Raw genomic sequence first — 25,542 nt, forward strand, 5'->3', positions numbered from 1 at the left:
TTCAGTGTACATTGTTTAGCATGTCAGTGCCAATCTCATTCATCCAAGTTGAACTCTGTCAGTGGAGGCATCTCCAAAGAGCCAGTGAGCCAGAGCTGTGATGTCCATCTTTTTGGGGCAGGTAAACTATGCCGGATGACATAAGGAGGTAGAATTAAGAGAGCTAAATTCATTTTTTCTCCCCAAGTGGTATCTGTGCAGATAGTGCATCTCCACTATTTTTGAACTGGCTTTATCTATAGTATCCTATGTCTTTGAAAATATATGCCACAAGGCTAGATAGCTAGATGTCCTCCTAGACAAGAGGTAATTGTAATGTTGAGTTGTGATTCATTTTTTTTCTTCCTTTGTGTAAACACAGTGATGTGGAGGAGGGGGAGGAGAGAACAGGAAGAGCAGAAGGAGGGAGAATCCTTTTAATTTAACTCAGCCAATGCAGAATCTAGTCAGCTTATACAGTGCCAGGAAGGAAACAAAACCAGTATTTAAGTATCTCAAAAACTATGGTCCCACAACAGATTCATAAACTGCAGATGTACATTTTGACACTTTAAGAGGGGCATCTCATAGAAACATATTAATTTTCCTGCCCTTCCTCCCTGAAACCACATATCAAGGTCATCTGAAGTGGCATTCCACTGAGGACAAAGATGACTTCTCGGCCCACACAGCAGAGACTCTCCAGAGTCCCTTGGCCACAAAGCTCTGGTTGGAGAGGTGGGAATATGTGAAGAGCTCTTCTTCCCATGGCTTTACTTGAAGCATCTGACCTGTTTGTTTTAGCACAGGAAGGCATATATACCCTTTCAAAGACACAGTAAACCTCAGCTACAGTCTGCTGCAGATACTTTTCTTCCTTTTACACTACAGCTCACCACCAGTAGAGAATGGTGGCACAATGTTAAATGTGAAGTTGCTTATGAGGCCACATTTGGTAAATGTTTACTTAGAACTTTCATTTGGGATTTAAATAACCTATCACCTAGACTAGACTGGTTGCTAAGATATTATTATATGCTTTCATAGGATTTATTTGTATTTTGGAACAAAATGTTTATGATATATCATCCCTCCTTCTATGAGTACATGTTTTGATGTGTAATGTTAGTCTACATTGGTACTGAAGGGGAAACAGTTCATTTGTGTGGGCTAGGCACTCGGATGTCTGCAATTGCATTTTAGGTTGAATGTTTAAAGGTCTGGTATATTTCTCACTGGTATGAATTAGATATAGTAGCTTTTTCACAAATACTTTAAAGGCATTTATGTAAAAACTTTCTTACACATGCATTTTAAATAAATACATATGGATGAATTTAAATCAGTGGAAATCTAGTTCATTCTTCCTTACATGTTGATATTATTTTATTTATTTATTTATTTATTTATTTATTTTATTTTTATTAACATTTTCCATGATTATAAAATAATCCCATGGTAATAACCTCCCTCCCCCCCAATTTCCCCATGTTTTTTTTTTTTTCAGATAGGATGTGCAATAGCTCCAACACATTTTCATGAAAAATTTATCCTTTAACTATCGAATTGCTTTTACACCTTCATCAGATATCAGTTGGCTACATTGGTGGGTGTGTTTCTGAGCTTTCTGATTGGTTAGTTCCACTAGTGTATCTGCATGTTCATCTTGATTTATTTTAGCTTTATAGTTAACCTTGAAAGCAGGCAATTTTTATTCTCCAACTTTGCTCTTTTTGTTTTCAAAATATATTTGAACAGTTGTATTACTTTCTTCATTTAGAGTCTTTTATTATGTTATTTTTTTTTTGAGAGAGAGAGGGAGATGTTGATATTCTTTTGGTATAACAGTGCCCTTTAAATGACTTCCTTCTAAAGCACTATTTTTGAAGGTGGGCAAATAGCTTTGCACATGTATCAGAACACACATCATGGGTCTGTCATGGCCTTGCACAGGGGCATTTGTAATTTCTCATTCAAAGATGGAGTACTCATACCCTGGCATCTTTTGTTGTAAAATTGCCTAATAAATAAAAACCTTGTCACATTCTCTTATTGAAACAAAACAAGAAAATCTTGAATTCCTGGGTACCCTGAGACTCTATCTGCTGCTGCTCTGGCTATCTGCCAAACAAGACCACACTGTGGCTTTGCATTTCATGTGACCTTCCTGACTTCTCTTTTGCCTCAGGATAGGAGGTCCTTGGATCTCCTGAGACATGTAAATGTGAGACTTTGCCAAATAGATTCTCAGTAACAAAGAGGTTTCCCTACACCATGAAGAGAAATCTCATTCACATAATCCAATTTAAAAACAGCACAAAAAAGTACAATGTCCCTCTCTCCATGGACATAGATGTTCTGGGTTGGTCAGTCACCTTCTCCTCTGTGGCTTCTGGCTGCCTAGTCTAGAAAGTGTGTTTTTGTGAAGCTTCTAGGGAGAGCTAATGAGGAGTTATACATTTTTAGGACATATTTTTTTTTCTATTTTATTTAAAAGTAGTCATGTAAAGGCAGATTTCATCTCAATAATATCACATAAAAGTGTACATTAGCACAGACCTGAGCTCCTTGTCTAAGTTATTTATCAGCATCTTTAAAAGTGTAGAGTGACATGCCAGGTATTATAACAGGGTACCTCATGAAGAACTTAAGATCTTCTTTTTGAACTATGTATTTATCACCTCATCAGGATGATACATTTCAGGTAGGTAAATGTGATTTAGGAACTGCTTTTAGGTTCCAAACACGGACTGGGATTAGCCAGAGATCAATCTCCATGTACACAAGCATGCCATGAGATGCAGTCCTACCCCATCTTATGTGTCAGCTTGCAATAGAAAAGTCTAGAACCCCCTGTCCTAGCTCCTTACCTGCATGAACGACTGACTCTCCATGGAGGTCTGGCTGGCCAGATCACTGTACACTGTAAAGCATAGGTTACCAGCTTGGGCATGCCCTAACACCCTAAATATGACAGCAGTCAGTATATGCTGAGTTGCTGTTATGTTCTGGGCTTTGCTTTGAGAACCAACAGTATAACAAAGGGTACTTTCCGCATTTGGCCTTCTATCCCACTGGTAACTTTCAATAAGACTCTCATTGAGCTTATCCTGTGGCCTTATAGCAGCAGAGAATGGTCAGAAGTAGAGGGGGCACTGGAACCATTTAAAGGAATAGCCTCTGAATTATATTACTACATATTAATCACATCATAGATTACCCCACTGAAAATCACCTTAATACTCTATCTAACCAGTGTATCATATCCACACAACCTACCATTTTGCAATTTGAATAAAACACACAAGAGTTGTTACCAGCATTTAAATATTATGTCCTCTGCATTAGCAAGTAAATACAATGTAAGGCTTTCTGAGGTTAGGATTCTTGGGGATGGTTCAAAGATTATTAATAAGGATAGACCAGCCCAGAGATGACTGGCCTGAGTTCTTGTTTTTTTTTAGACTAAAAGCTAATTTCTGGAAATGCTCTTGCCCCTAATTGAGTTCAGATGCCTTGGTCTCCATCTTAAAGTCTGGCTTAGACAGGCAGAAAGACCACAGGTCTTACTGCAGAGCCTAAGAAAACTTTTTTGGAGTTACTACAGATCTCTGGTTGCCTCATTAGCAGCGCTTAGGTAAATGAGCTATTCTAACTTACATGGTCATAGCCCATGCATAGGAGAGAAGCAACAGTAGCTGGCAAATCTCTGAAATGGTAGGCTCATCTTCAGAATAGGAAGGGAAGAATTAATATTCTTCTCGGTGTGTGTTATGCTCCAGGAACTTCTCTGGGCACATTCATAGACACTTATATTAAAGTACCATGAGTATATTTAACCTCTATGAGCCACACTATCATCCCACTGAATAATATCATGCCTTTAGTGCTCTGATTCTGTCATAAGAAGATTGCTTCCAGAATCACAAGGTGAAACCTTAGGCTTCTCATCATAAGAGTGACTGCACATGAAATGTATACAGCACACACACAATGAGTTAATGTTCACAAACAGCTGTGAAGGAAATATCATCACTGTTCCACATTTATAGGCGAGGAAATTGAGGTTTAGATTGAGTAATCAGAATCAAGTTCACAAAGTTGATAAGTGGTCAGCACTTCCTGCATTCACGTCCTATGCTTTAACCCTCTCTAGCCACATTCATAGGAAGGACTAATTTGACACAGACTTTCAAAGCATATTGCTACAAGTAGGATAGTATTGTAAATGATCTTTCACCTTTTATAAATTTGGATTGAATAATCATGCAAAATCAGCACAGTTATGCATTTAAAATATAATACATTAGCCATATTTGTTGCATGCCTTTCTAAAATTAGAGTATTGGAGGAATTGTGGCATTTTTCATGGCTCTAACATGTAGGGCCCTCTTAACTTATTTTCATTTCAGTGTTCTGTATCCTTACATTGGAGAACATCTAAGAAAAATACTTTATTTATTTATTGTTTATTTTTATTTATTTATTTGAGAGATATAGACAGAGAAAGAGGGAGAGAGAGAGAGATTGAGAGTGGATGCACCAGGGCCTCCAGCCACTGCAAATGAACTCCAGCTGCATGCGGTCCCTTGTACATCTGGCTTATGTGGGTCCTGGGGAATTGAGACTCGAACCTGGGTCCTTAGGCTTCACAGGCAAGCGCTTAACCTCTAAGACATCTCTCCAGCCCATATCTAAGAATTTTATTAGACCAGTTTTGCCACAAAATATATGAGGTTGGTTGCCTCTCACCTGTCACAAAAGCCAGACATTTGAATGCTCACTTGAGCAAAGCTCTGTGTTATGGGCAGGAAATAAGCAGAGTAGATTGTTCTGATTATGAACAAAAACACTTGAGTTGAACCTCATGTTCTATGCTTGCTGTTATTAAAATGTTTTAATTTTTCAACAGACATTCTTGGTAATTAACTGTTTCCTACACATGTCATGTTATGCCTGGGCTTCTGTACTCTCTGAAGGGCCCAAGTGATATGAATCCAGATAGATGTTCTGTGGCTCAGAGAGTGTGCCTTACAAGCTAACTAGAAAAGCAACACAAAGGAAAGAGGAAAGTGGAGCTTTGGAAACAAAGGGCAGAGAGTCAAACTACCATCATAAAACCAATCTGAGCTTCCACGATGTGAAATTGGCAAGTAGGTGTTCTTAAGATTGTTCAAAACCATAAGAAAACTCTAATCATCTTCTCTGAGAAGGAAAATACATTTGTGCAAGAACTTTGGGATAAGTTGTCCCTCTTCCTCCTAATCTCCCCAAAACCTAACCTTGCAGAGACTTAAGGATGGAACAAAAGCATCATTTTAGGAAACTCAAGAAACACGAGAGAAATCAAGTGATGGTTCAGTCCTGCAACCTTTGTGCACAGCTCAGCAAACTGTGACCTGCCTGGAGGGATGGTCTGCCTGTAGAGCTAGGTGAGCAAAAAGCCCATCTCGAAGCTGAGACACTGGGTGCAAGAACTCCCCAACATCCAAGGTCTCATCTACTGCCGCTCTACTAATTAGTGTTCAAATTTCAAAGAAAACAAACAATACAACCTTTCACAAATCAGTAATTAGAAGTGAATATTTCTGGAACTAAAGGTTTATTGCAGATGCTCTCAGAACACAAGTGTTTGCCTGAATGCTATTCACTTGTAAGCTAAGTAGAGAAACAGATAAGCAAAATTAAATAATGAGGTTCTGACAGTAGAAAACACAGCAAAGGAGAGGCCTAAACCATTACCTATCATTAAAGGTTAGTAATTACCCTTCCCTTCCTCGCTCAAAGATGGGGTGTGAAGATTGCTTAGCTGAAATCTTAATCTAGTCCTCAAAATCCATCATTTCCAACTCTGACTAGACTCCATGAGCTCCTATTTTATTTTTTCTTCTCTTTTCAAAAGGGCACATTTTGAAAAAATGTAAGGTAAGGAAAAGACAAGAAGCTAATTCCATTGTACAGATGTGTGAATTACATCACTAAACAGTAATCTGGACCCAAACGGCAATGGTACCATAAAATTCTACTTCCTAAAAGACAGACCAAATGGCTGAACCTTCACTAGACCCTTACAGGAAACACCTGAACCACAAGACACTGGAGAGGGTAGGATCAAGACTAACCTAAATCTTCTACATCTTCCCTTCCTCCTTCTCCCCCTCTCCCCCTTCTCTCTCTCCTCTCTAACTCTTGTATATTAGTTATGTTTTTCCTCAATTTCTTAGTGGGCATTGACCTGTAACCCCCACTACCAGCTTGGGGCTACCATCCACAATGAGCTTTTGATCAGAGAAACCTACAAGGTTTCCCAAAACAATGATAGACTTCTGTTGGAGTACTTGATGACCAACCAAAGGCCAGTGGTAAGACCCTATTGCTGAAGACTCCATACGCAGCTGACACATAAAATGGAATGGCATGGCTGGAAGCCAGGAGAGAGTCAGTCCCCAGACAGTCAGTGTGTCTAGAGCCAGAAGGTGCTACATGGGCGACTGGGGGAAATGACCAATATCTGTCCAAGCAACTCATTGCGTAACCTAATTAGCAACAAATAACCTGATGTGATGCCCACACAAGTGCAATAGTGGCACACAGCCATGGTGGGGAACCAACTGCTCTTGGTTTGGCTAACTGATCCCCTCAGTGGTACAAGACCCATAGCTGGAGCCAGGAAACAAGTCAGAACCATACCCAAACATAAGCCCACTCTCCAATATCAAGCTACCATCAATCATGGGGTACAAGAGAGCCTACACCTATCAAATTCCCTATCAAAAAAGTAATTGTTATCTCAATTTTCTGGGTGCTAACTTACTCTCCATCGGAGAATCTGCTTCTCTTTTTCAGATAGATGCAGATCCTAAGGAGAGAGCTGCCCCAACATACCTCAAAAGGGGCCCGGCTGAAACTAAGGACAATTGGCGAAACAAGCAAGGGTGATGTTTTCCTGATGAACCGGATACCAGCACAAAGGGGAAGGAGACCAACACAGAGAAAAATCAACTCCTACCAAATCAGAGAGCCAGAGCCTCAGAGGCCCCCAATACCTCAGCACTGAAGCAGACCAAAAATGAACCCAACATGGCTCAGGGAAATTTTGAGGAAGAGGGGGTGGAAAGAATGTCAGAGTCACATATTAGGCCATGATATGCAGAGACATTTATCGTACTAATAACTGGGCTAACTCCATGATGCACGACCCATTTCCATCAACAAGGAGGGTCCGATGGGAGGGGCTAGATCATGGATGAGCCTAAACAATGGTACCAAACTGCCTGTATTTGCTGAAAAGAAAACTAATAAATTAAATTTAAAAAAAAAGAATTAAAATGGGCTGGAGGGATGGCTTAGTGGTTAAGGCATTTGCCTGCAAAGCCAAAGGACCCAGGTTTGATTCCCCAGGACCTATGTTAGCCAGATGCACAAGGGGACACATGTGTCTGGAGTTCGTTTTCAGTGGCTGGAGGCCCTGGTGTGCTCATTCTCTCTCTCTTTCTCTCTCTCTCCCTCCTTATTTCTCTGTCAAATAAATAATAAAGTATTAAAGAGAATTAAAAGTTGCAAGGCAGATAAGGATTGGACCCTTTCTTTTCTGAAAAATGTTATAAAACAAGGACTCAGTTTACTGTGTTATAATGGAATTGTCAGTAGTTAATATATGGAGATTTGACACATATTTATGATTTCACTTTGTTCTTGTTTTCATTTTTCAAAATAAGTATTTCTCCTGACACTTATCTCTTTCACACCTACCACTGGTTGAACCTCTTTATAAGGGGCAGGTGAGTTCTACCATGTACTCCTCCTACCTGCACAATGCTATGATTACTTGCTCAGGGCTGGGAATATCTTTTAATATCGGTTTTGAATCTATTTACTCTGAGAATTACTATTCACTCTCAAAACTTTATTTGTATGCATCTGATTTAATATTTATTTTATGATCAACAAGGAATATTAAGTGACACTTCTGTAATTCATATCACCAACACCACCACCATAATAACTATCATCAACATCATCTCCACTATCACCATTATCCACAGCACTACCACCATCATGAATGTTACAACTGTAACCACGACCATTGCCAACATCATTTAAGCTACAACCATCAATACTAGTACTCTTTGTCTACCTGGATTTAGAGTGTCAAAGGCATGTTTGTAGCATCAATACTCACTAGTTAACCTACTTCATGGGAGGACTTGGTTTATGAGCAAGAAAAAGTTCTGGGGGTGGCTATAGCATTTATGGGAAGGTGGGCTGGAAATACCTTCAAAGGAACATATGGAAGGAATCCTTCTGTAAGGAATGGAGTTCAGCCTAGAAAAGAAGCCAGTGTGTGTCACACAGAGCCTTCTGTGATCTTAACTTGGGGGAACTATCCCCTTTACATGGAGGATGGAAACATCTAATCTGTGTGAAAGCATCTTTCTCCTTTCCTGAAACTGTGATTGCTACAGTCCCTACTCAAGTTTGTTGCATTTAAACAGCCTTGTGATGAGGCAATGCAGTTTGGAAATCACATTAGTCTGTAAGAGTTGCTATAACAAAGTACCACAGAATGAGTGGTTTACACTACAAAAATCAGTTTCCTCCAAGTTCTGGGGGCTGAAAATCTGAGCTCAAAGTGTGAAGAGACTTAGGTTCCCCTGAGACCTCACTCTCAGCCATGCAGAAGGCTATTGTCTCACTACATTTTAATGTGGCACGTTGATGTCCACACACCAGTGATACTGACTTAGGGCCACTCTAAGGTCTTTATGTTAGAGACCTTGTCTCCAAATATGGTGATATCATGAACTATGTGTTAGCACATTAAAATATGAAAGTTAGTGGGCTATAACTCAGTCTATAACACCTACTCTGCTGTTATTCTTTGCTGGCATCAAATGTGGGCAAAATTTTCTCTAACGTGGACTTTATGTGAGGCTCAGGGCAGTGAGGGCAGTGACCTTCAAGAATGAAGCCCTGTCCTGAGCTCAAAGAGAAAAGATAGAGGAGCAGCTGAGGGGCTGGTTGGCAGACACATAAGAAGAAAATATTTCAGATATGTTGTGGACATTGACTTTAGGCAGGGAATGACCCAATCCTGAGCCCAATTACTATTACAGATTGTGAGTAGGAGCAAATGACTCAGCTTGCCACAAATCCACTTGCTGGTGGGTGTGGGGGGGTCATCTCTGTTCTATAGAGACAGGAAGACCTATACTAGACACTCTGCTGTGATGTGGCTATGTGATGGTGGCTTGCTACTCTCTTCTGGGTCAGTGTCTGCCTCTATACAATGGGAGAGAAGTTCTATTCTTTAGTAACGAGGAATAGCCCTTTGATCCCAAGACAGCAGCTAGCAAAAGAAGCTCCCTATGTGGTTTAGAGTTGTTCTTATGTTATGCATAACTTGAAGTGGCAGTGTGATTTTATAGTGAAGCAGGTATAAATATCAAAACACATTACAAAAGCCTTAGTGTGAACATTAAAGAAAATACCCACTGGGGGAAATGCAGTAACTCTAATGACAGAGCCTTGATTCCTGGCCCAATGCCAAACCTAGAGTGGGTATTGATAAAGCCTGTAAGAAAGAAGAAAACATAGTGAATTTCATTAACATTTTTGAAGCTGGTACCATAAGAATGAGAAGAACTAAGGCAAAAATGGAGTAGAAAGAGAAAATGGAAGAGGGTGCAGGGAGGCCTATAGCAAGTCACAAAACACTCACTGGGCATTGGGTATCCACGCATGTGGTGCTAGGAGCTCTCAACACAGAAGTCATGACCATGTCTCCTGCTAAGGCCAATGCCTGCTACATGCTGTTGGTTTCATGTACATATACAGCTTTTCCTCTGACAACCTATTCATATGGGCTAAAGTTTTGAGAGTGGCAGAAAGAGAAGCCTAATGAGATAAGCTTCTGTTTCTCTGAGATTACATTCTGCCAATACAAAGTTGAAATGGTCCTGCAGTTTTCCTCCAGAAATCATCATCATGTTAAAAGCAGATGCTTACCAAGGGAACTAGGGGCCAAGAATGGGAACCACTGAAAAGATGGATGTGCAGAGTAAGACACGAGTGAGTGATATAAAGACTTAGTAAAAAGTAGTGTGTTTCTTTCAGAAGATAAAACTATAAACAAGGAAGAGAGTCTCCCAGACAAATGGAAAAACAGTCACATGAGTTGTGTTACAGAAGATGATTCAGACATTTATGGAAAGAACAGATACTAAATAATACACATTACTATAGAGCTAGTGTACACCTCTGTGATGTATTTTTACTTTTATATTATCTTCACTATACAATCTCATCACTACAAGTTAGATATAGCATAATGTCTCTTCCAGTGTCTTTATACTGATTACTGTGCCTTGTTAGCCTCTTTATTTGCAACTATAATACTCTCTGTTATTTTGGGAGACCTTTAGCAATACCACCCAGCAATTACAGCTGCCATCCTCTCTTCCCCATTTAATAACTTTCCATTGAACTTAGGAAAATGTTTGGAACACCACAGCCCTCCATTTGATTTTCTAACTTGATTTCCTGTCACCCCATCTTTCACCACCTCTCCATATGGATATTCCTCAACACTTTCTGTCTCTTAAACATAATCTTGGTCTCATTCATGCATCACTGAATAGCACCAAATGTTGGGTCCTTTAGCAATATGCTGTTATTTGGTTTCCCTTTATTTATTGAGATAGTCTCTTAATATGCAGCCCGGGCTGGTTGGAATTCATAGTCTACCTGTCTCCATGGACAGTAACTCATAAGAGCCACAGATTTAGGGTGAGTTCTCTATAGACTCACTAATTCTTTAGTGTACTGAGCATTGAAACTCTCCATATTCTCAAAGAAACTTCTTTCAGTTTTCTTCTGAAGCTGTCATGTTCCTTCAGTGATCATATACCTCCCACTATCCCTCCCAGTGTTCTGTCCCCACAGTTGGTGGTCCTTGATGCACAAATCAAGTCCACCTGGAGTTCTTTCTGTATTTCAGTTGTTCAAAGCCACTCCCTCCTGGAGGGTAAGATAAAGGTAACTATGAGAGTTACGTCATTATGTAAAAAAGACCCAGTTACTGTGCTTTGCTCATCACCTAGTAGGGTTATATAGTGGACTGAGTGTCTACAACCAAGTGTCTATTTTAATCTTGGAGCAACTCGGCAGAGTTGTCTTGTAGGCTACTCCACCTCCCTATAATCACACTGGATACTTAGAAACTTGGATTCTAGATTCCAACCTACATTAGTCCAAAGTACCGAAGTGTTACTCTGTATATAGTCTGTAAAGAATGAAAACCATCAAGGAATCTTGCAGGAAGCAAACTCAAAGTCCAAGAAATACTCTTGCCTGGCGTTTACCAGTATTACTTCATCCTGGGACAGGGCCATGTTGTGCCACATACTCCTGAGGACAGTATTCAGTGAAGACAAGACAAAATGATGGTTACATGCCTGAGCTAATGGCAGCCCTCACTTCCTGTAGGGAGGCAAAGGTTTCAACCACACCAAGACACAACCACTCCAGAGGCCTTAGACTCCCCTTTAGACAGGAGTAACGAAACAAATAAAACACAGGTGCTACCTTCCTGGAACTTTCAGAACATTAGCCCATTAACAGGATTTTGAAAAGGGAATTATTACAGTTATTTCTGGCAGCCTGGAATCTTTTTATGTTTAAGAAATGGTAGTAAAGCTTTATAAGGGTGATCACAGGATTGTGTGATAATATTAATAACCCTCTATTATAGGTAGTTCTTGACGAATTTTAAAACATACTTTGATGCAAAACATAAGGTTGCGGACTAAGAGTGCTTCTCTGAGATTCACCACATTTCACAGCAGGGAAACTGAGGTTCAGGTAATTAACTACATAATAAATTCCAAGCTTCAAGCTAAGCATGACAGGGCAGCTCAAGACCCATTGTTCCTTAAATGAATCCTTCCTAGTGAGCCTATTTAAAGGAGGATCTCAAGGGGGGGGTCCTGTCATAAGATCTGAGAGAGGTGTTGGTGGTATGTGTAGGTGTGTGTGTGAGGGAATTTGCTGGATGTAAGTGGATTATACTGAAGAAAAGATCACTTTAATAGCAGGGATGCACTCTGGCCCTTTAATAAAGCCCAGGATATTAACATTGTTCTTGATTCCACACTAGATCATTGTGTCATACAAATTATGCAGACTTCAGGCTTCCTAATAAAGACACAGGATATGGATAGAAGGAAGGTTCCACAAAGCTCTTCCATAGCTATTTTCTCATCACTTCCTTATAGTCTTTTTTATTTCTTTCCAAAAATAATGTCCTTCAATGTTCTGTTGCTGTTGCTCCTGTCTTAATGAGTTATAGGAATACATTTTATGGTTTCAGAAATAGTCATCTCAGGTCCTGAATCAACCAGCACCTTCCCTCTCTTAGTCTTCCGCCTAGAAAAGTAATGAGGAAATTCATGCAGGTGCTCAAGAATAATGTCCCTCACACTAACAGCAGCAGAATCACTCTTTACCTCCCTGTCTTTCTGGCTGGGGCTCACAGACCTCAGCTCCAGAGCACGCCTTCTGATTATTGACTGAGGCCTGAGGTCCAGTCACGAGGTCCAGTCCTGTCTTTCTCAGAAGATATGTGCTGCTTTATAACTGCTGTTCACTTCACAAGAGTGCTCTGTGAGGAATGTAACTGGAAACTGAATTCTGAACCAATCAAGCCAAGACAGAAATCTCCTCTGGAAACCCACTATTTACACATACTGAAGTCCATGCTTGTATGAAGGTTAAGAATGTAGTGAAAGTACGTTTTGATGAAGGCTAGTGCCCTCCATGTGCTTACCTCTAAAAAATGTTCTGCTTGCTGTTCTCGGTCCAGTTTCCTTGAAGTTGTGGTAATGAGACCTATGGAGAGATGAGAATATTTAACATTTAAGTATCTGAGGCATATAACACATTGAATGTGGAAGAAAGTCCAGTTAAAGCAAAAGTGAAAGGAATAGTCACTCTTAAATTTGATTCTTAAACAAAATAGAATGATACTTAAAGCAAAATAAAATTTATGAAGAAAACCTAGAAAATTTTTTTTTTCAGTTCTGCTTATTATAGTCGAGGTACTGTCATCTGTGAGGCTGTGAGAACTCCCTAAGAGAACCATTCTTTCTCCGATAATTAGGCAGTTGAAAGATTCATTAACATACAGCTGAAATTCTGGTGTAGTAGGAACCTCATTAGAGATTTTAAAGTTCTTGAACTTTAAATAGGTTGTTGATACTGTTTATATTATGGCTAGGAAATAGCACTTTCTTACTTAATTTTTATATACTTTCATAATTTTGTTATTCTTTCTAAGAAGGTTATTTTTCCAAAACTCCTAGTACATGTAATTATTCTAAATTTAACAACTCTTAAACACCAAAGGTCTCATAGTATAATTATAGAATTTTGTTTTATGCATTTATATCTTTATGCTACATAAGTTCCACATGCACATTATCTGTGTTTTCTTCCAATGGCATTTCTCATGAATGAATCCCCTCTTCATATATAACGACAAAGAAAACAGGATGAGAAGACAACCTCCAAGGTCTGCCTCCCAGCTCATTATGGCAATTAGTCTTTGGTAGGGTTTATGGTTCTTTAAGAGGTTGTTTTCAATTTCTCTTCTTCACACTTTTCCTGAAGAAAATATGAGTTGGGTTGTTTTCATGGTGTGTTCTGATGAACAAGGAAAGAACAGAGAAAAATCCTTTCAAAAGCTTCCTTATAGCTATAGACAGGTACATGGGAGAGGTAAAGGTTTGGCGGCAGCAGTGGATCTCTTGACCTCATCTTTCCATCCTGTGAAGAGTGGTGGAGGAAGCACACAGATTTTATAGAGAGCCAAGAAGAGGTTGAGAAGGAGCCAGGTAGCTTTGATAGGCAGTAAGGGTGACTGGGCCCCGAAAGTATCCTTGCAGTTTCCACTTTGCTAGAGATCAAAGTATGATCTCACTATTTTTCTCTTTCTCTTTCTCTTTCTCTTTCTCTTTCTCTTTCTTTCTTTCTTTCTTTTTTTTTTCAGGAGCCCAAACAACTTATTTTTCTCTTTCTTAGATCTGTTTTTCCTCAAACTACCTGTGCCCCTCCTGGAAGGGAAGTCCCCTTTCTAGAATTAAAACCTAATCGTAATATGTGGTTGCTCAAATTCAGTCTCCATAACCCATAGCTTCATGGCTAGTCTTTTCCTGAGACAGCCCATAGCCTCACTCTGGCTCACCTGACCTAGAAGGTAAAACCCACTACAATAAAGTTATAAATATGTTTCCAAGGGGAGAGCAACTTCTCTTGGTTGTCCATTCCTCATTCATGAACCTCCAGGTCCTGGTGAGTCTCCACCTCATCTCAGACCAGCTGGGCTGAGATGAGGGGAGAAACCTGACCCCTCTCCCACATGGGCTCTCTTACTCTCCATGCCCTCAATATGGCAGGAGCTCTTTGAACTTTCTCTTCTTTCCTCTTTAATTCTCTTCTTTACAGTTTTTCCAAGCTCACCACGCGGGCTCTCAGACCACATGGATGTATTCATTTTCTTTCCTTTGATTCTGTACTTCCCATAATAAATACAATAATTGAATAATTATCCTTCTCAGTTTGGTTTGCCCAATTCTTTGGTTAAATGGAAATGTGAACCAGGGTTTAGGGCTCATGACTTTCTTGAGGACACAGGACAGTAACTGGTTCTCATGCCCTCCAAAACAATATCCTACTTAGTGCAACATGGCTCTTTAACAGGTGCTCATATTTTTCTTCCACCTTATACCCCCATGGGAAGGAAGCCCATGTACCAAACGCCTCCCACTCCAAAAATTCATCAGGGTGTGGCCCTTCCTACCATTTAACCTGTAGATTTTTTATTTATATTGTTAATTTACTATATAAATATATATTAAATAGGGTCAAAGTTATGTTATGACTTATGTCATGTGGAAAATTAAATCAAATGAAATTATATATCTATCATATAAAAAACTTATTTTATGATGAGAACATTTGAAATATTTCCTCTTAGAAATTTTGAAATGTCCAGCACACTGTTATCAGCTATTACATTCTGGAACACCTGCAGAGTATTCCAGTTTTTCAACAGGATTGGGTGTCTATCAGACAAGTCTCCATGTCACATGTATCGTTCTTTGCCCTGTAGCTACATACAATCCTTTGTTCATGAATCTGTGATTTTCCACTACAGTGATTTGTGGGAAGGGCCTCCTTTTTGCTTCCAGTGCTCTAGTTTCCACTTCATTTTCCACTTAGAGCAAAGGAGAGGGACCCAATAATACTGAGCCTCAAACACTACTATGGAAGAGTCTGGCTATGTTCTGGCCTTGCTGAGAACTGATACTGTGTTTCTGAGGATGGCATTGCTTTTTGTAGAGAGTGTATCTGTTTATTCGAAAGGTGAACTTGACATCAGTATGCATTTCAAACAATTCACAAAGGGTTTCTGCATAGTGAGACAAAAGGGATGCTCTTGCATGTAGAGACAAGCAGCTGTTAGGGCTGAAGGTGAAAGCTACCAGGAGCATCCAGTAAGAGGAGTGTCTGTGCATTACTATCCCTAGAAGGGGTGGGAGAAAATAAAGATTTATCTCTCCACCCCTCATTTACCGTATCAGAACTTCTTAGGATGAGCACTGAGACAGTCCCCTGGGTCTATCAGAAAGGAGTGATCCAATGATCCAATTCTTCTATCTTTTGTTGAATCTCACCAGGACATTTTATTGATATTCACCCTTCAACTGGCTCAGTCACATCCAAGAATAAATCACACCTAGGTGCTCTGCCAGAAGGGTCAGCCCTCTGGACTCAGTGAGTGCCTGTGGGGTAGCAGGGCTATATATAGATATAGAAATAGAGACCTATAAGTCATGTTGGGTAGGGGATGGGAATGGAGGAATAAAAGGAGCATAACTCTCAGGAGGAATAATATTAAGGGTCTGTATGGTCACCAGTGGGTGTATAATACACAGTGTTCATATCCAGGCCATGCTGTCTGATGAGGTCATATGTCATAGAGATTCTTTTCAAATGAGGAGTAGCTGCCGCCACATAGAGTGAGTGAAGCTTTTGTCTAACCCCATCACCTTCTCATGGGGCACCCCCTGTTAAAGGTCACAGTGAAAATGGGGAATGATTATTATACAGAGCCTGTAAAAGGATGAACAGGCTGGGAACCTGTACTCTGCTGCTCATCTGTGGCTATCCCAGGCACAAATGTCCTTGTGCCCCTTGCCCTTTGCTCCCCTGAGAACTCTCTTTTCATCGCCACTCCTTTTATCCCAGGTCAGGCAGCCATGAATGCACAGGAAAGGTGTCAGCTTCTTCTCATAGTGATTCTTAGGATTACATAGTGCACACATTTACCTGAAGACCAATGTGGCCTTTTCCATCTGTATCCTTCATATGCTGTGTTGATTACATGTTTTTAAGATAACAGAGGAGAATGACTTCCTGGAAAGCCTGAAACAGTATACTTAGAGAACCAGGAACTGGTGAAACTACATAGTCCCTGCTTCCAGAAGACACAGGAATGCCTCTTCATGCCCTCAGAGCCCCTAGCTTCCAACCTTTTATTTTTATGAATGCAAATAAAAGAAAAGGGGACAAAAGCTTAAAGTACAACTCATTAGGAAAACATATTAGTTTGGGTGGGGAGAGGGACTGTCATTAGGTATCTGATTTCTTTTGAGAGGATTCCTAATAATGGTATGGCAATAGTTACATAATTTTGTAAATACTCTGGAAACCATTGGATTGCATACTTGAGGGAGTATTACTTTATGCAAGTTATATATGAAAAAGCTGTTAAAATCAGTGGGAAATCAAACTTTGCCATTCAGGTTTTAACATATCTTTTTTACTTGTAGCATAGATACTTGAATGGATAGATGAATGAATACATAAGTTTATGGATGAGGAATAAAGATTTGGAATGAATTGAGTGATAAGGTATGCCCATGGGAATTAGAAACAAAGGAGCAATAGACTTTTTGGGAACTAGAGCAATAACTGGTAGTTATTTACAGTAAAAAGTGGATTTTACTATCAGACTAAGAAGGGGTAAAGATGGTCTTCCTTCTGGAGGTATATGCTTAGGCTAAGCTGTGAGACCTCAGCAAAAGTGTAGGGACTTTTCCTAGTTAGAAATACAGACATCATTTGTAGTCCGAGGAATTAGTTAAAATGCCCAATACACACATTCATTTTCAAACCTTTGTTGTAGCTGAAAGAATTTGGGCCTTATGCTGAAGATGAGGGTAAAATAATGCAGATTTTCCCTTTGCCCACTCTGACTCATCACTGTGGAAAGCAATCCTAATCCATAGTCAGTATAATAGAGAAGCACAAACATCAAACTTGTAAGATCTGCTGAACACAGGACATTAGGGACTGACATGATGAGACTGAATGCCAAAGGCAAGCTTTTGTGGGTAGCTTGGAGATATAAACAAACATGTCACTTCTGGCAATTAGTTAAAAAGCCTCCAATTTAGAAGAGAAATTATACCAGTCATAACTGCATGAACCACAGAAAGGTGGGGGGAGGGATATAACTGTTACTTTTAAAATGACTGCTTTGGATATGGTTCTGAGTTAATTCCCAGCTCCAGCTATGGATTCCATTCCACTGAGTGGATTTGTTAGCCAAATCAAGAACAGTTGGTTACCCACCATGGCTGTGCACCACTAATACACTTGTGTAAGCATCATTTCAGGTTGTTGCTGCGTAGCTTAGACCATGAGTTGCTTGGACAGATGTTGGTCATGAGCCTGAAACCAGCACAAGGGTGAAGGAGATAGACACAGAGAATACTTAACACATACCAAACCAGATATCCAAAGACATACAGGCTCCCAAGAACTCATCACTGGAGCAGACCTAAAATGAATCCATCATGGCTCAGGTAAATTTGCGGAAAGGGGGCAGAAAGAATGTCCGAGCCACACATTGGGTCATTATGCACAGAGACATTACCTCTTACCCATAAATGATGACTAACCCCATAATGCATGACCCATATTCCCCAATGAGGATAGTATCTGCAGGGGGGAAGGATAAGGAGGAGGCTAAAAATGGTACCAACATGACTGTAATACACCATGTACATGACTAAGTAAAAACAAATCACAACCCCTAAAAAGAAATGACTGCTTTGGAGGCAAAAGAACTTTGGAGGGCATAAGGAGACTTTATTCCATGGGTAAAAATGCATGTCTTGTAAGCATGAGGACCTGAGTTTGGATGCCCAATGCCTGTGAGAAAATGTTAGGCATGGAGACGTGTGCCTATAATCTTAACACTGGGGAGGCAGAGGCAGTTAATCTCTGGGCCTTGCTGGTTAGAAATCATCCAATTGTGAGCTATAGGTTCAACAAGAGACCCTATGTCAAAATATGAGACCATCTGGATATGGTGACAGACCTCTTTAATTCCAGCACTTGGAAGGCAGAGGTAGGAAGAGGATTGCTGTAGCTTTGAGGCCACCTTGAGACTACATAGTAAATTCCAGGTCAGCCTGGGCTAGAGTGAAACCCTACTTCAAAAAACCAACCAACCAACCAACCAATCAACCAAACAGACAAACAAAAAGGCTAAGAGTACCAAGGAAGAGCCCCACATTGTACCCTGGATTACACACTTAATGGCACACAAACATGCACTGGTACACATGCATATATGCATACACAGATGCATACCCACATATACATGTGCTTCCACACTTACATGAACATGCACACACATGTACTGCACATACTCATACCCATGCAAAATAAGTAAATAAGGAGATATAAAAATAGCTGTTCTGACTTTGTTATGGGGACAGAAGAATCTAACAACCCTTTTCTCAGAAAAAGCCTGAACAACAACAACAAGAACAACAACAGAAAGTAAAAAAAAACTCAAATGTTTTCAGTAGTTGTTGTCAGAGAGGTGATACACACAAGAATGACATCTTCTCCTGGTGGTGTCCTAGTCCCAGCTGTGTAACTGTTGCCATGGCATTCCTATTTTCCACAAGTGCTACTTGAAGCACTGCAGGGCTTGGCTAGCTCAGCATTATTTTCCCACATGGCTGGAAGCTGTTTGGTATTAAAAACATATAACTAGAATTAGTGTTATAATTCGTACTTTTTCTCTGTGATTCTCACATCTGATTTGCTCACATGTACACCAGCTCTGTGGGAAACCCTTCCCCATCCAGATGGTTCAGGTGTTACCTTTTCTTTTGAAGCCCTTCAGACTTGTCTTCCTCTAGCAAGTTGCATATAAGTTATCTATTGTCTACATCCCCCTTGAAACCACAGCTCAAGAAGGCAGAGATACTGAGTACCCCATAAAGTGCAAGGACGTGACTCAGTGCTTGTCACATCTGTCTGATACATAAGTATTATTCTCAGGATACCCATCATCATTTCTCTTTGCACATTTTGAGGATCAAGCAAAAGTAGTCTGAAAGAGAATGATGTGAATAGAATCTTACTAAATGCTCAATGTTGCTTATTATAGAGTGTATACAATGGCCAGATGAATGCATTGAATTATCTAGATGTTTTCCATTGTTTGAATAATTTTAATGTTTCCCCATTGTTTGTAAATCATGAGGCTAATTTTTGAATGCCTCTCTTCTCCTTGGTCTTCCTCTTCATCTATCTTTTTACATTCTAAACTAGTATCTAAAGACTTTTAACATCTTTTTATCTTCTCTCATTTTCTCTGCCTTTTAGTTCTTGGTACTTAGGATCAAGGGTGTTATATATTCTATTTAAGTACTCTAGTATTGAGCCCTATACTAGCCCCAGTTTCTCACCTTGTATCTAATCAGTGGCTTTGCAACAACTCCATGTTTCTCCCACATGCGAATTTTTATCTAGTTTATGCATAAGTGTAGAAAAATAATGCTATAATAGTAGTCAACATGTACTGAGTACTGACACTAATTAGGCACTGTCATAAATAAGTCACATGCATGATCTTGTAAAATTCCACAATAATTCAGATACTTTATAGTACATATGTTACTTAGTTGGTTTATATTTTAAAAAGAGACTTAACCTATGTCTTCACTCTAAGTTAATTTTTCCTCTAGTCTAACGTTTCAGAGAAGTAGGAGTTCTTTTTGACTCCATTTATAGGAGAAATTTCAGTTAAGCTGCTGTGACAGTTTTTATTGTCAACTTGACTATCTTTTGAATCATCTAGGAGGCACACCACTTGGTACATTATTGAGGGTATTTTCAGATAGGTATAAGTAAGGAAAGTCCCACTCTGGGTATGAATGGGCTATCCCATAGGCTGGGTTCTCAGATTGAATATTTATTTATGAGAAATGGTGGTGGGGGGGGACTCCTGCAATTGCAATCATACTCCAGCTGCCTGCATCACTTTGTGCATCTGGCTTCAGGTGGGTACTGAGGAATGAAACCCAGGCCTTTAGGCCCTGAAAGCAAGTGCATTTAACTACTGAGCCATCACTCTAGCCCCCAGATTGATAAAAAATGGGAAAAAAATAGAAATAATGCTGAGCCCCAGCCATCACCTCTCCTTCTTCCTTGTTGTGGGTGCAGTCTAGCAAGCTGCCTTGTATTCTCACTGCCATGCTCTCTCTCATGATGGAATGTACCCATTTAAGCCATGAGCCCAAAGAAGCTCTTCCTTCTTGACATTGGTTTTGTCAGATATTTTGTCACAGCAATGAGAAAAGTATCCAATATTGAAAGTTGCTTCCAAGAAGTAAGGTTGTTGCAGTGATAAAACTGACTTGTATGGGTGATAGGTATTTGAAACTACTTTGTGGGGAAAAATATGGATTATGGACTAGAAAATTCCAAGTATGCTGTAAGCAGAGCTTCATGAATCATTCTGGTGGGAAGGAGGAAGACTAGAATACTGGAAGAAAGATGGACAGTGATGACTGTGATACTCATTCAGTTTTGGAAAGGAATAGACTCTATTGGGAATTGGATTAGAAATCGTTCATGTTACCTTGCAACAAAGAATCGGGAAGCATTTTGCACATGTTCTGAAGGTCTGAGTGGGACTAAGCCCAATAGGGAAGGGACTTTCAAGACAGCATAGCAACTAGTCTGTGACATCTTCATTGCTCCCTGTTCTCAGTGCACTCTGTAGTCAGAAAGAGCAAAAATCCATGAAATTTTGACAGGGGAAATCACCAATGAGCCTAAGCCCACAATTTGTACATTTCTTTTTAAATAGTGATTTGCAAGATGCTAAAGAAGTTTCGAAAGTGAACAAGTGAGGATTGGTGTGTTTTAAAATAAACGAAGACGTGGGTCGAGCATGGCACATAGCTGCTGGTTGTCTTTACTAGGTCGATTTTCATATCTGGCTTTGCAAACCAGTGGATAGCATTTTCCAAGTCTGCCTTGGCATCAGAGAAGTCCCTGCCAGATACATTTTCTCCTTTGGATTCAGGATATTGTAGCTGTTAAAGTGATAAAGGGAAAAAGCCAGATTGCAAAGTATAAGTGTCAATGATGGCACCCAATTTCCTCAGGTCTAGTTGATAGTGCGGGTGCTCACAACTTGGAAAGAAGGTTTTGAGGCTCAGGCAAGGGAAATTCTTGTACCATTCATTAGAAACTAGAAGGATGAGAGGCATCTGGGTCAAGGTAACTTGTCATCCCATGAAGGATAAGGTTAGGGCCAGCAGGCAAGGGCGGTAAGATGATGGTATATGGGGAAGAGTATTTACAAAATCCTCATTTGCAGAATTATTTCCTATCCCAGTATGTCTATCATGCACATCCATACATGCACACACACATGCATGAGCACACATGCACTCACACATGTACTTAGGATCAATTTTTGCCAGAATGTCTACATCCTTCCAAGGCCCATGTTCTTCCCAGAATTCCTCTTATTATCTTTCCCCTCCTAATCTCTCAAAACCCTTAGGCTATGCTTCTGACTCTGAATAAGTTGAGGAAGGATTTAAGCACCTGAAAAGGTCTCTAGGCTGTTTTGCTAAACCTTAAATACCATATTGGGTTTCTGCAAAGAAATTATGCTGCAGATGGCAAGCCAGTATTAAGGATGTCATACAGAATGATGCCATCTTGAGATGCCATTAACACACCACTGATGTGTGGAGTTGGATGTGCAATATGGTACACATCTTGTTTTATCTCCTGTGCCAAGATTTCTGTGCATAATTCCAAATATTGCACGATTACAATAAGGAAATAGACATTACTTGCAATCTAAATCCTCCTATATAGAAGAGTACTGGATACATAGTCTTGTCTTGGAGGCATAGTGGTGTTCTGTGAGCAATGATCAGACTGCCAGTCTTCCCATGGCAAACTCAAGGCAGGCAGCTGCATGGCTTTGGGCAACTTACTATGATTGTTTAAATTTCTGCTTCCTCATCTGTAAAATGAAGCTTATTAAATAAAGCAATCAATTAAAATGTTGGCTGGATTCTGGCACATGCAAGGTGCCCAAATAATATTACTGTTATTATAAACCTCAAGAGTAATGCCAGAAGTATTTAATGTGCCCCATGGTCAACCTTTCCTTCCCAAGTTCAGATTCCCTTGGACTGTTTGAAATCAGTGGGAAATAAAACTAAACAAAACAAATGTGTGTGACATGGAAATAGACGTGACACTGTGGTGAACAAGTGGAACGAATGGGAGGAGATGAAACGAGCTGTAGAGGTGTCTGGATGGGAACATGCTCAGCTTACTGCTTGTTTGGAAACCTAGAAGTTATTTATTTATTTATTTATTTTTACATATGGTTAAAGGCCTGTCTGAGAACAATGGGGTGCTACTTCTAAGCATGTCCAAAAGGAAGCCTTGCTATCTCAGATTGATCACTGTGACATTGTCTGAGAATTTACTAATCAGTGAACCAGAAACTTCTTTCTGTTTGTTCAAATGAACACAAGAATGTTCTTTAGTTCCTGTTTTACCCCAGAGGTGTGAAAACAGTCGTTGTACTCCACTCAGAAATTATTTCATTGCAAATAATTTGTTTCTACATCTGTTGTCATGTGGCAGATAAAAATCAACAGGATAGATAAAGTGCAAATTACTCAGAGAATGTGTAAAATCTTGAAAATGCATGTATGCTTTTTAGGCATATAATTCTTTAGATCATTGTTTATTCTGTAACTTATACAAGACCTCTTAGGTAGTAGAAATGTTTTGAAATCAAGTTTAAAATATTGGGGAAAAATTATATTTTTAAAAATCTTTGAATATTATCAGAAGCTTGTTACCAGTTTTATTTTTTTTTAAGCCACACATTTCTCGGCCAATTTTCACATAATTTAGACCTTTTCCTTTGTCTTAAATTTACATACATACTATAAAGTCTTATTTTTTATTTCTCTGTTCTAAGGAATTGTAGTTCTGTCACTGTTTGATGTTTACCTTTGCATTAGGTGAGGTAAATGAATTGGGCAGAAATGTCTCTCGGGAATATTTAATGTACTCAAGACAAACAATTTGCAAAGCACTTTAATTTTAACAGCCACCATTTTGATGTTCTAATTGCAAACAGCCTACGTAAGTATTCATTAGAGTCCATCCAACAGGTCTTTTGCTTTGCAACACTATGTTGATAGTAACAATAACCTTATGCGTTTATTTCAATGCTATAAATGTGTGCCTTCTGAAATATTGTAGAATCTGTATTTTCTATTGCTGTAAGGTCCTTTTCAAAGAGAGTATGAAGTAATGGTATTTCACTGTTTCCATTCTTTGGGTAGCAGCACCAGTTCCTACAATAATAATGTGCTCTGTATCTCGTGATTTATCAACAGAGACTGTGAGAACGTCTTTAAAAATGCTGTGAGGTCCAATTTTTTTCTCCCATATCAGAGTGATGGTTTTATGGGGAGCAAGTAATCCCTTTTTTGCTAGGGCTAACACAGATTTTTATTTTTACAACATAAAACTAAGTGAAAATAAAAGGAGTTATTTTATAACTGCTTTGAAGAACTGTCATATTAATTTAGACAAAAACTTGTATCTTTCTTATTTGTACAGAGTTTTATAAGTAATTCCACTATAAACTTTGCATGTTTGATTGCTCAGTAGATTATGGGCTTTCTAGGGTAAATATGTTTTAGTCATTTCCTGTACACTGAAGGAATAACTTTTTAGAAGTTTAGGTATTATTTCCATCTTCCATTGTCAGCTCAGGGATTGCCATATAAAATATGACCAATGAATTTTGACATACTTAAGAAATGCATTATCATAGTAATATATATATATATATATATATATATATATATATATATATATGAAAAGGTAAGACATAATTAAGATAGTCATTAAATATTATATATTTTATATGAGTAAGTGAATGTTTGTGTGAGAATATACCCCACTTTCCATGCAAGTAGGCAATGGTCCATACAGGTGAGAATATTCAATCAGCATTGATATCATTGCTTTTGAAATCTTCATGCCTTTCTTATAGAACTTCCCAGTCAATTCAAAATGAAAATGTGTGCTGTGATAATTAGTGTGTTGGGATTTTCACACAGAATGTTGCAGGTTCACATAAAGCCATGTTTTTTTTTTTTTTTTTTTTTTTTTTTAATAGCCCTTGCTGGAGTTTGTGGTCTGTGTGGTTAATTGAGGTTAATGGAGGAAATGGCAGTTTGCCAAAGCTGGTGAGATTTCCTTGACTTTCTAATATGTATTTTATTTCTGTTTTGCCTTTAATTTTTGTCTAACTAAATTGTATTTCTCATCCAAGAGTCTGTCACATTGAGTAGGAATTTTCAGCCTATCAGAAAAGGCTCAGTCCATGTATCATTTCTCAAAATTATTTAAAACATTGGGAAGAAAAAAATAAAAAGACAAAGAGATGTGAGTGCCTTTTTTTTTCATGCCCACAAAGCACTTCATATCCTGATGGTTGTCAGATGGAAAATGAGTCAAGGAGACTGCTGGTGAAATATTCCTTACAAACTGTATCAAGGAGTCTATCAAGACGTGTGTAATGGGATGCAATAGCTATGTCTTATCCTAATGTTTGAGTTAGTTGATATGTTGTGGTTTTTACAGAAAACAAAAATTGGCAGGGTCATCCATGTTGTGCTGGTTTATAGCCATAATGCAGAGGCTTTTGCTAAGCTTCCAGAAGACTACTGAATAAAGCAAGGTGAAGCAGGCTTGATCCCTAGAAGGGACTCTGAGAAGCCATTGCATAAAGCTGTGATGGAAATGTCTAATTTTCAATGAAGATCCCAGCATGGTGGAGATGGAAAGGCTGTAATTTCAGGGTAGAGCCAGCACAAGAAAAAGGCTATGTGTATTACAGGCAGCCTGCGTGGAAGGGTGGGGCTACCATGTCCTTTGAAGGCAAGAAGATTTCATCATAATTTCCAGATGCCAAACATGGAGCTGGATATTTGATGCTTGTCCTGCTAGGTTTCATCTTACTTTTGTCCATGTAAAATTGCTATGTCCAAGTAATTTCCTTTAGAATGTGTCATTGTATGTTGAACGAATGTAACTTGTTTCTGTATGTCATGGGGACTTATAATT

At 39.2% G+C, this 25,542-nt stretch overlaps 1 protein-coding gene across 7 annotated transcripts in view; it reads right to left on the bottom strand.

Moving 5' to 3' along the window:
• Nucleotides 1–25,542, bottom strand: part of Fat3 (FAT atypical cadherin 3) — a 658,782-nt gene that overhangs the window by 187,467 nt on the left and 445,773 nt on the right. For all 7 annotated transcript variants that reach the window (XM_045144958.1, XM_045144957.1, XM_045144960.1 and 4 more), the window contains exon 4: nucleotides 12,806–12,867. In XM_045144958.1, coding sequence (XP_045000893.1) covers nucleotides 12,806–12,867 — 62 coding nt within the window. The remainder of the gene's footprint in view (nucleotides 1–12,805; nucleotides 12,868–25,542) is intronic.

The sequence above is a fragment of the Jaculus jaculus genome, chromosome 3 (assembly GCF_020740685.1).
Source record: "Jaculus jaculus isolate mJacJac1 chromosome 3, mJacJac1.mat.Y.cur, whole genome shotgun sequence".
NCBI classification, from domain to species: Eukaryota; Metazoa; Chordata; class Mammalia; order Rodentia; family Dipodidae; genus Jaculus; species Jaculus jaculus.